Genomic DNA, 10,841 nt, shown 5'->3' with positions numbered 1-10,841 from the left:
GGAGATAGCATTTGTATATATACAGATATAGACTGCCTATGGAAGGCAATATAGGAAATGGGCCTCATTGGTTAGAAAAATGGGTAGCTGAAACAGGGATGGGAGGGACACTTCACTGTATAGCTTTTTGGTATAATTTTGAACCATGCCAATATATTACTTATTTAAATTTTTTTTTAATGGAAAACAATCATATTACTACTTTTCAAAAAACCTCTTAAGGGCTCTATGTTGCCAGCAAGACTTTTCACAATTAAGCTCCAAATAATGGTATTGATGACAATAGGGGAAGCCGCCACCACCACCACCAGCATCCAAATCAACTTAACTACTGTAAGTTACTGCCCATGGGCCAAATCCAGCCTGCTGCATGTTTTTATAAATAAAATTTTATCGACACACTGCCACATCCATTTGTTTATATATTGTCCATGGCTGCTTTCATGCTATACAGCAGAGTTGAATAGTTGAGACATAGATTATATAGCCCACAGCCTAGAATATTTACTATCTGGCCCTTGACAGAAAATGTTTGCCAATCCCTCATCTAAATCAAGTTGTTACCGAGTGAAATGCTCAGTCTCTGACGCCATCTTGTTCAAGCCTGTTTTGTTCCCATGGCCTTCAGGCTAATAGCTTCTGCTTAGTCTTACATAAAGACATACTAATCACTAGAGGAATTCTGCTTGAGGAGATAAGGGAAGTATGTATTATTTATCATAGATTTATAGGAACCTCATGACCAGACTCACAGCAACTAGCACAGTCTTCCTTGAACCCTTGCTGGCTCCCAGATGTCTATGGTGGTCAATCACCTCTTGTCCCACCTATTTCCCCTTCCCTTGACATAAAAGAAGCCCAAACTCTATACTTTCTTAAGTACACAGTTGGATTTAAGCTATCACTAGGTCTTCCAGTTCTCAGTTGGCACCTTCTCAATCAAAAAACCTTTCCTTACTCCATACTCTGATGTGTTTTTTGTTTGTTTATTTGTTTGTTTTTTTAAATATATCTTTATTGATTTCAGAGAGAGGAAGGGAGAGGGAGAGAGAGAGAAACATCAATGATGAGAGTCATTGATCGGCTGCCTCTTGCACACCCCCTACTGGGGATTGAGCCTGCAACCCAGGCATGTGCCCTGACCGGGAATCGAACCACAATCTCCTGGATCCTAGGCCAATACTCAACTGCTGAGCCACGCCTGGCTGGGCCGTACTCTGATGTTTTGAGCTTTGGCCTTTTGAAGTATTGGGCACACAGACTTTGGACCAGTAACAAATTGTACTTTGACACTCAAGGTCTCCCAATGAAGCCCAAAACACCCTTAACTCAGTTTACCTTCCAGTTTGCTTTATTCCAGCCTGGCTGTTCTCTCTGTCCCTCATGGAGAAAGAGAAAAATAGATTCCTGCTTCTCATATGTAAAAAAAGGAAGGCACAGAGAGAAGCTGAGCACATGCACCAGGTTCCTGTCTCTCGTTGGCAGTATTGGGGTCTGTGGAGAAGGAGCACAGGACTAGGAAGGGGAACACCTGCTGGAGGGAGGGAAGGAGGGAGGGAGGGAGGGAGGGAGGGAGGGAGGGAGGGAGGGAGGGAGGGAGGGAGGGAGGGAGAGGAGCCTGGTTCCTGGTTTGCTCTGTGGTGGGGGCAAGTCACTGCCCCTCCAAGCTTCATTTCCCTCTGTTAGGGGAAAGAGATGGGTCTAAAGAAGCTTCCAGTTCTCACATTCTAGAGAAGGACCATGACCATGCCAAAGGCAAAGCAAGAAACCAGCCATCAACAGCAATCATAAAAAGTTCCCAACCCAGTGCTCTCTTCAGCAGCACATGTACTAAAATTGGAATGATTCAGAGAAGATTAGCATGTCCTGTCCCCCCCCCCCAGCAAGGATGGCATGTAAATCCATGAAGCATTCTATATTTTTTTAAAAGTTGGGCGCGGGGGCGGGAAGAATGGGTCAACGGGGGATAAAAGAGGATGTCTGTAATACTTTCAACAATAAAGATAAAAAAATTTTAATAATTTTTTTTTTAAAGTTCACAAGCCAGAGCACTCACAGGTGAGTCCTGTTCATTCCTCACTGCTCCACTGGTGGGCACACATTTGAGAGAGGCCCAAGCTACTGGCAGACCCCAGCCCCAGGGGGTATAGCTGGGCTTGGGCAGTGACAATGTCACCGGCTTTCTCCATCCCATCACACCTCATGGAATCAGTGATTCTGGTATAGGCACAGTGTCTGGAGGTAAAGGCCCCTCTGCAGATCTTCACCCAAATCTGGGACCCAGGTCTCCCTGCAGTTCCAGCCCCAGTGGCCAACATTTGTCCAGCACCTACTTCCTCTGCTTTGGACATCGGCCACTCCAAGTCCTCCTGGACCCCTTTTCTCTGCCAGTCTGTCCTGACCAGCAATCCACCTTTGTTTTCAGTTCAGTGAATGCATCCAGATATCAGCACGCTCGTAACATACAACCACTCAGTGCCTTAGAACTGAGGCTTTATTCTCTCACAGGTCTGAGGGCAGAAGTCCAGGGTGGTGGGGCTGGGTTCTCTGCTCAGCACTTTACAAGGCTAAAATCAAAGTTTCTACCTGTCGTGACCTCACCTGGCACTTGGAGTCCTCTTCCAAGCTCATTCCTGTTGTTGGCAAGATTCAGTTCCTTTTGGTTATAGGACTGGGTCCCTGTTACCTGTCAGCCAGGGGGCCTTCTCAGCTCCTTGTTGCTACTCTTTGGTCCTTGCATGTGCCCCCCTCCATCTTCAGGTGCGAGGTTCAAATCTCTCTGTCTCCCCTTCCACCAGCAGCCAGAGGAAGCTCCCCAGACATACTGTCCACTCACCTGTCTTCAGGGGTATCATGCATAATCAGCCTGTGGGGGAAGAAGAGGGAGGAGGGAAAGGGACTGGTGTGCTCCCAGTAGGAAGAGCACCTGCGTTGGATCCTTTGTTTAGAGGGTTTTTAAAGGCTGGAAGTTTAGAGGAGGTCTTAGGGGAGATCTCAATAGAATATTCTTCAGATTTTCCAGGTGTGCCCTTTCAGGGTCCTGGTTTCTACTGATTGGTCAGGGTAAGGTCAAGGGGTCACTAGCCGAATTGTACATTTTAAATGGGTGAATGATATGGTATATGAATTACATCTCAACTTAAAAAAACCATCCTCCCCAATTTTTATTTTATTTATTTATTTATTTATTTATTTATTAAATATTTTATTTTATTTTTAATATATCTTTATTGATTTCAGAGAAAGGAAAAGAGATGGAGAGAGAGAGATGGAAACATCAATGATGAGAGTCATTGATTGGTTGCAGCCCACAACCCAGGCATGTGCCCTGACCGGGAATCGAACACCGGTCGCCTGGATCCTAGGTCGATGCTCAACCGCTGAGCCACGCCCGGCCAGGCCTCCCCAATTTTTAGATCCCCAGTCTACTGTCCACTGGCCATTATGTTCTTGCCCACTCTATAATGCTTCAAGTAAGCTTGAGTAACCATTTGAACAAAATCAGTAAAATCACATAAACCACCTTGGATCTGGCACAGATCTATGAGACTGGTGTTAGAAATACATAGCGTGGCTCGGCCAGGCGTGGCTCAGGGGTTGAGCATTAACCTAGGGTCCAGGAGATCGCGGTTGGATTCCCAGTCAGGGCACATGCCCGGGTTGTGGGCTCAATCCCCAGTTGGGGCTGTCAATCAATGACAACTCTCTCATCACTGATGTTTCTCTCTCTCTCTCTCCCCCTCCCTTCCTCTCTCTGAAATCAATAAGATATATTAAAAAAAAGAAAAAAGAAAAAAAAAGAAATACATAGTGTGGTTTACTATGGACATATTTGTTCTCGGCACATCATTGTCTCAAAAAATTGACATTTGTGACCTGGCCAAGCCAAGATTCCTACACTTTCACTATCTAGCCATGTTTCATGACCTTTGAGCTAAGGTCAAACCCCAAGTCACAGGGTATGAACAGAGCACAGGCTTAGAGATTAGCAGACCTGGGTTCAAATCCAGCTTTGTGTGAGGTGGATAGAGCTATTCACCTTTATAAGCCTCAGGAAATAATGAGGGTATTTGCTGTGAGCACTGGATGAGATATCACATGTAATGTGCTTGGCACATAACCGTTATTCCTCCTTCCTACTTCTAGATCAGAACTGAGAGGCCTTCAAAACGGAGGCCTCAATGAGTTGTTACACACATTTGCTTGAGTTGGGTTTCCCTAAGGAGAAATTCTCTGCTGGCCAGATTTCCTCCTGCCACATGCACACATCTGGCAGCACCTCTCCCTTTTGCAACCCTGACAACTTGTCATCTGTCCTATAATACTGAAAATGTTCACAAGAACACCACTCAGAAAGAGGAACAGAAAATCACCCTGCAGCAGAACCCTGCCTGCTGTGTGCTCAGAGGCACTTAGCTTCCTAGGGAGGGCCAGAACTGCCACCACAGGACCTAGGAGGAGGAAGAAGGGGGAGAGGGCTTGGAGTGAGCAGTCAGGCAAAACTGACAGTAACCACCAGTCCTAAATGGCAGGACGTGCTGTCTTTTCTCAAGAAATCCCAAAGGATGCCTGGCCAGCATGGCTCAGTGGTTGAGCATTGACCTATGATCCAGGAGATCGTGGTTCGATTCCTGGTCAGGGTACATGCCTGGGTTGTGGGCTCCATCTCCAGTAGGAGGCATGCAAGAGGCAGCCAATCAATGACTCTCTCATCATTGATATTTCTGTCTTTCTCTCCCTCTCCCTTCCTCTCTCTGAAATCAATAAAGGCATATTTAAAAAAAAAAAAAAAAAAGAAAGAAAGAAAAGAAAAAAAGAAATTCCAAAGGGAAAACATTTAAAGGTCAATTTTTTTTGGGGGGGTGGTGAATTTATGGGGTTACATTGGTTTGCAAAACTATACAGGTTTCAAGTGTGCAATTCAATAAAACCTCATCTGCACACTGCATCATATGTCCATTGCCCAAGCAAAGTGTCTTCCTGTCCCCATCTCTCCCCCTTTGCCCACCTTCACCTACTCCCAACCCCTTTTCCCTTTGGCTATCATCACACTGTTATATGTGTGTCCATGGGCTATGCATATATGTTCTTTGGCTACTCCCTTCACTTTCTTTCATCCAGTCCCCCAACCTCTTTCCCTCTGATAGCTGACTGTCTGTTCCATGTAACCATGCCTGTTTCTAGTTTGTTCCTGTTTATTTTGTTCATTAGATTCCACATATAAGTGAGATCATATGGTATTTGTCTTTCTCTGACTGTCTTATTTCACTTAGCATAACAATCTCCAGGTCCATTCATACTGTTGCAAAAGGTCAGATATCAAAAGGTAAATTTTTAAGTTGGCTTAACTGACCTGTGATCCCATGGCCACCTGCAGACTTCTGAAGTTCTACATACAGGCAGGCCTGTTCTACCACCACAAAAATGGCAGGACTTCCATCCCATAATCAAAGGCAATTAATTTGTAGCAATTATCTAATTAATTTCTATGCAGTGTTCTAAGACACAGTGGGAGAAATAAGTAGGAGATATTAAGATCCGCTTCAGTCTGGACCTGTTTGCCTCCCTGGTATCACTGTCCACTAATCCTCTATAATAACTGCGAACTGCGGGCCGACTCAGAGCTGTCCCCACCCCACCCCGGAGCGCGGTTCCCACAGAGTCCACGCAGGTCTCCTCCTCACTCCACTGTCTCCATGGTGTCCCGCGTACGTGATGCTAGGCGGCACTGGGAACTACGGGGAATAAGGGTTGGGGAGAGGTAGCGGCGGGGGCGGGGGCGGGGGCGGGACAGTAATGAGATGGACATTAGGAGACCCCCCTCCCGTGGGTAACATTTGAGCAGATCCCTGCGGGAAGAGAAAGCAAGCCACGGGCTCTCTGGGGAAAGGCGGTCCGGACCCCAGAGCTCAGGGAGTGGGGTATCATCCATCGCTTGCCAGGAAAGAGAAAGCAGAGTGTGAGAAATGGTGTGAGAAGGAAGGAAAACGTTAGCAGCGTGAGGCTTTACCTGAACCGTGGCACCTGAGGCACACCACCCAGGACCAGCTCAGGATCCGGGACCTGCCCAGGCTGCTCACTGTCCAGCTGAGGGGGCAGATTCTGAGGCGATTTGGAAATCTCACTGGGCCGACTTCGCATTCTCGCTCCAGAGCCGCCGATCCGGAGGTTTTTGCAAGGATCCCGGCCCCTCAGGCCTGCTCACACCCCAGGTACTGCCTCCTCCTCCTGCCCCCCGTGAGTCCTTGGGACGCCAAAATCCCCCAGCCCACGCCGCTTCCCAAGTCCCTGCCCCGCGTCCCGCCCCTCCGGGCTACGTCCTTATCCTCAGGTTGCCTTAGAGCCCGGGCTGCGCGGCCGGAATCCCGCCCCTAATCCGCTCCGCTTGGATACCCGTGGAGGGGTGGCCCCGCCCCTGCGGTAGAACCCCGCCCCCACCCTGGTAAGTATGGAACTGAGCGTCAACGATTGGTCTGAATCCGAGACCTCGTTTCCTAATTGGCTGTGGTGTTCGCTGGGTTTCTCCAGAGCTGTGATCCGGAAGTGATTCCTGCACCGACGGCCGCGTGGATCTTCTGCTGTGGAGTCGATACGACCGACGCTGCGATGACCAAAATAAAGGGAGATCCAGACGGGCAGGAGGCTCAGGCGGAGGCGTGCTCTGGGGAGCGCACTTACCACGAGCTGCTGGTGAATCTGAACCCCATCGCACAGCCCCTGGCTTCTCGCCGCCTCACTCGGAAGCTCTACAAATGCATCAAGAAAGGTGTGGCGGCCGCGGAGACCCATGGGGGCGCGGGAGACTGGACAAGGGCCCCCACGACTGACTTTTATGTCGTTGCAGCCGTGAAGCAGAAGAAGATTTGGCGCGGGGTGAAGGAGGTTCAGAAGTTTGTCAACAAAGGAGAGAAAGGGTAAGAACCCCCCCGCCCTCCGCTGGATTTTGCATTTTATACGGTAATGAAAGTATCTCTACTATTTAGTAGGTATTCGGTAAAAGTACTCTATTAGGAAATAAGCAGTCAGTAAATTCCCTTCAGTGCGGCTAACCGCTACATCACTTCACTTACCCTAGCGGTCAGGGATCCTACGGGGAAAATGAATTCCAGGGGAAGCAAATCGAAAAAGCCAAATGAGTTAGGATAGACCCCAGCTTCTTTCTTTTAGCGACTGTTTTAGTGTCTGCTCTTTTTTAGGCACTGTACTATGGGGAGACAGTTACTTTAATCAAATATTCACGTGCAAAATTAAAAGTTGTGATGCTAACTAACTATGAAGGAAAAGTATAGGATGCAGTGAGAGACTTCATTACCCTGCACCTTTCTTTTCTGGCATTTATCAGAATCTGAAACTCATTTGCATTTTTATTCCTTGTATCTCCCACTTAGGCCAGACAGTAAACTCTATGAGAATAGGATAAAACCTCTCCCTGCTTTATCCCCAGAAGTGTAGGTTCTCAAGAGATGAATTGCTGGGGAGGTTTGATGCTAAATGGGGAGTCTGACCTAGGTGGGGGTAGCTGAGATCTGAAGATAAAGGAAATGGTTTGGAGGAGAGGGGCTCTGCCAGAAAAAAGTAGGTCCCAGGGCAGAAGAGGGGAGTGGTGGGCAGAAGTGCTCCCTCTCGTGGAGCTTTGTAAGCCACGGTAAATTTAGTTTTTGTACTCAGAGTTTTGGGAGGGCATTGAGGATTAAAGCCAGGAAGCATCAACTTTGGAAAGGATCAGAGGCTCAAGAGTAGATGGGGACATTGAACTAGGCTATTGTAGTCTAGAAGAGGTGAGGGTGATTTGATTAGGTTGGAGATGGAAAAAATTAAGCCAGGGCAGCTTGGCTCAGCGGTTGAGTATCAACCTATGGTCCAGGAGATCCCAGTTTGATTCCCAGTCAGGGCACATGCCCGGGTTGCTGGCTCGAGCAGGGTGCATGCAGGAGGCAGCTGGTCAATGACTCTCTCATCATTGATGTTTCTCTCTTTCTCTCTTCCCTCTCTCTGAAATCAATAAAAATATAAATAAATAAAAGAATTAAAATGGTTTTATCTGAGAGGACTTTTGGACATGGAGTGACGGAGTGTGGATTCTAGTTGAAAGGACAAAGGGCCCATTAACTGAGATAATCAATAGTGGAGGGGGCTGGGTTTGTGGGGGAAGATCATGAGTTTGCTTTTAGACAAGTTTTGAGGTGTCTTTTAGACTCGTGACCCCTCTCCCCAGCAGAACTGTCAAATAGGGAAATGGCCAGATGGGCTACAAGCTTGGAAGAGAGAGGGCCAGGCTGGAGAGAATAGATTTGGGAGTTGTCAGCACATACATGGGACTTGATGCCATGGCCATGGATGGGGTCAGCAAGAAGATACTGAGAGAGCAGACAAGGACCAGACTGTGAGGAGCACCAGCATTTAAAAGCTATTCAAAGAAAAGGAGCCTGCAGAGGAGGAGAGTCCAGGAAGCAAAAGGAAAACTAGGAGTGTGGACCCAGTACAGTGGTGCCTTGGTTTTCGAATGTAATCCGTTCTGGAAGACTGTTTGAGTTCTGAAACGTTCAAAAACTGAGGTGCCACTGTACTCTGAACCAAGAGCTCTTTCTGAGTGTTTACATCTCACCCTGGAGAACGGATTCTTCCTTCTGTGCCTTCAGGCTCCTGAGGCCCTCGCTAGAGCCCTGCCACTTTGCCAGCTAGGAACCCTGGCTGAGGATTCTCTAGCAAGCCTTCATTGGTTCCCTGTCACTTTTGGGACTGAGCCCATACTTAGCCTGGCACTCAAGGCCCTTGGGTATATTTATATTTCAGAGAGAGGAAGGAGAGGGAGAGATAGAAACATCAATGATGAGAGAGTAATTGATCAGCTGCCTCCTGCACACCCCCTACTGGGGACTGAGCCTGCAACCCAGGCATGTGCCCTGAATGAAAATCAAACCTGGTTCATAGGTTGACTCTCAACCACTAAGCCACAGAGGCTTGGCTCCAGTGCCATTTTGATTCTCCTCCTTAAATGCTTTTTCCGCACCCCCCCCCCCCATGGGCTTCCTGACAGTCATCATTCAGCTTTCTGTTCAAGTGTGGCCTCCTGACTCCTTTTTGACCTCAAAGAGAGCTAAGCTCTTATTCCTTGGGGTCCCTCCTGTAACTCATCTGTCCCAGTATACCACTTGTCGTACTTGGTGGCATTTGTTGCCAAGAAATAGAGAAACACATCTCTCCAGAGAAACACAGTCACCAAACACAGATTTGCACACTTTAAGAGGTTGAGTGACCCACATTGATTACTGGACTCCTTGAGGGCAGGAGCCGTCTTATCTGTGTCCGTACCCCGAAGGCCCAGTCCAGAGGTTGACTTTCAACTAAATGAGGGAATGAACAAGCTAGAAATGACTGTCATTTCAGGATCATGGTTTTGGCAGGAGACACGTTGCCCATTGAGGTATACTGCCATCTCCCAGTTATGTGTGAGGACCGGAATTTGCCCTACGTCTATATCCCCTCTAAGACGGTAAGGAGCACCTGAGCCCTGATCTTGATCAGCACTAAGGCAGAGGGTCTGGGATGGGGTCTGTGGCAGTAGGCCATAGTAGAGTGTGAGCTTTGAATTAAGATGGGCCTGGGTGGACTCTTGGTTCTGCTGCTTCCTAGGTGGGGGACTGCTGGTAAGTTATCTCAGTATTTATATTTCCTTCTTGTACAATGCAATCCCCTCTGTCGCCTGTGAGAATGAAACAAGGTATATATGGATGTGCTCTGTCAACTAACATGCTGTACACTTGTTAGTCCTGTTAAATGGGTGCAGTGCTCAGAGGGCATGTTTTAGGGATCTGGCTCCTTATCCTTACATAGCAGGAGCTAGGTCTGGGGCACAGGGAATGGGGGATGACAGGAACTTGGAGAACACAGGCGCCCTGCCTAAGGGGACAGCCCCTGCTGGGCTGGAGCCCTTTCACAGTTGCAATGTGGGAATGTAGGCCCAGTGTTGCTGGACTACTTAAAAGTTTGCTGAGTTTAAATGATAGTAACCAATTCGAAATGTTTTAAAATATATTGTTGACCAAATAGCACTTCTTTGAGCCAGATTGGGCTGGTGGGTCATCGGTTTGTGACTCTTTGTCATACAGGTTGTGCGGCCCTTTTTCCAAACAGCCCTTCTTTTTCCTCTGCAGGATCTGGGTGCAGCCGCAGGCTCCAAGCGCCCCACCTGTGTGATAATGGTCAAGCCCCATGAGGAGTACCAGGAAGCTTATGACGAGTGCCTGGAGGAGGTGCAAGCTCTGCCCCCACCCATGTGAGGGACTTGGGCAGCAGCCTGGGCACCTGCTCCAGAAGCTATTGGGCTGGCAGGGGGCCAGCTGGCTGCCCTCCTGCTGCTCACACTCACAGCATCTCCCAGTCTCCTGAGGCACATATTTTCCCCAGGCAGCTCTAACAGTATCTTCTCCGTCATTGTTGTTTCCTGTTGAGTTTCCTGGCACTCAGTTCCAGGAATGAAGCGTGAAGGAAGTAAATGCTAAGACTAAAATGTGATGAGTCTGTGGGTGTTGTTTTTTTAATGTTTTTATTGATTTTAAAGAGAGAGGAAGGGAGAAAGAGAAACATCGATTGGTTGCATCCTGTATGCACCCTGACTGGGGATCAAACCCACAACCTGGGTATGTATCCTGACCTAGAATCAAACCAGGAAACTTTCGGTGCATGGGATGAAGCTCAAACAACTGAGCCACAATGGCCAGGGCTCTGTGGGTGTTTTTTAAAGCAGCAGCTGCTGGTAGGGCCAAGGAGTTGGTGGGCAGGAAAGAGTGAAGCAGCCTTTCTCACCATGGGACTTAAAGGACTTTAGAGTGTTCAGTGCT

General features: G+C 48.0%; 1 protein-coding gene and 1 pseudogene across 2 annotated transcripts; both read left to right on the top strand.

Moving 5' to 3' along the window:
• The first annotated feature begins 1,806 nt into the window (after window positions 1–1,806).
• On the top strand, window positions 1,807–1,923 carry LOC148093237 (U6 spliceosomal RNA; annotated as a pseudogene).
• Window positions 1,924–6,540: 4,617 nt separating this feature from the next.
• Window positions 6,541–10,515, top strand: NHP2 (NHP2 ribonucleoprotein). Of its 2 annotated transcripts, XM_016203251.2 has the most exons (4): window positions 6,541–6,766; window positions 6,845–6,914; window positions 9,388–9,493; window positions 10,155–10,515. In XM_016203251.2, exons 1-4 carry the CDS (start codon window positions 6,607–6,609, stop codon window positions 10,278–10,280), a joined length of 462 nt encoding a protein of 153 aa, XP_016058737.1. In that variant the 5' UTR covers window positions 6,541–6,606; the 3' UTR covers window positions 10,281–10,515. The 2 variants fall into 2 exon arrangements, with proteins under 2 accessions (XP_016058737.1, XP_087672594.1); XM_087816468.1 differs by lacking the exon at window positions 9,388–9,493 and having other exon boundaries at window positions 10,155–10,248.
• Window positions 10,516–10,841: the final 326 nt, after the last annotated feature.

This window comes from Miniopterus natalensis, chromosome 4 (genome assembly GCF_054644295.1).
Source record: "Miniopterus natalensis isolate mMinNat1 chromosome 4, mMinNat1.hap1, whole genome shotgun sequence".
Taxonomy (NCBI): Eukaryota; Metazoa; Chordata; class Mammalia; order Chiroptera; family Miniopteridae; genus Miniopterus; species Miniopterus natalensis.
This window is presented reverse-complemented; position numbering and strand designations above follow the sequence as displayed.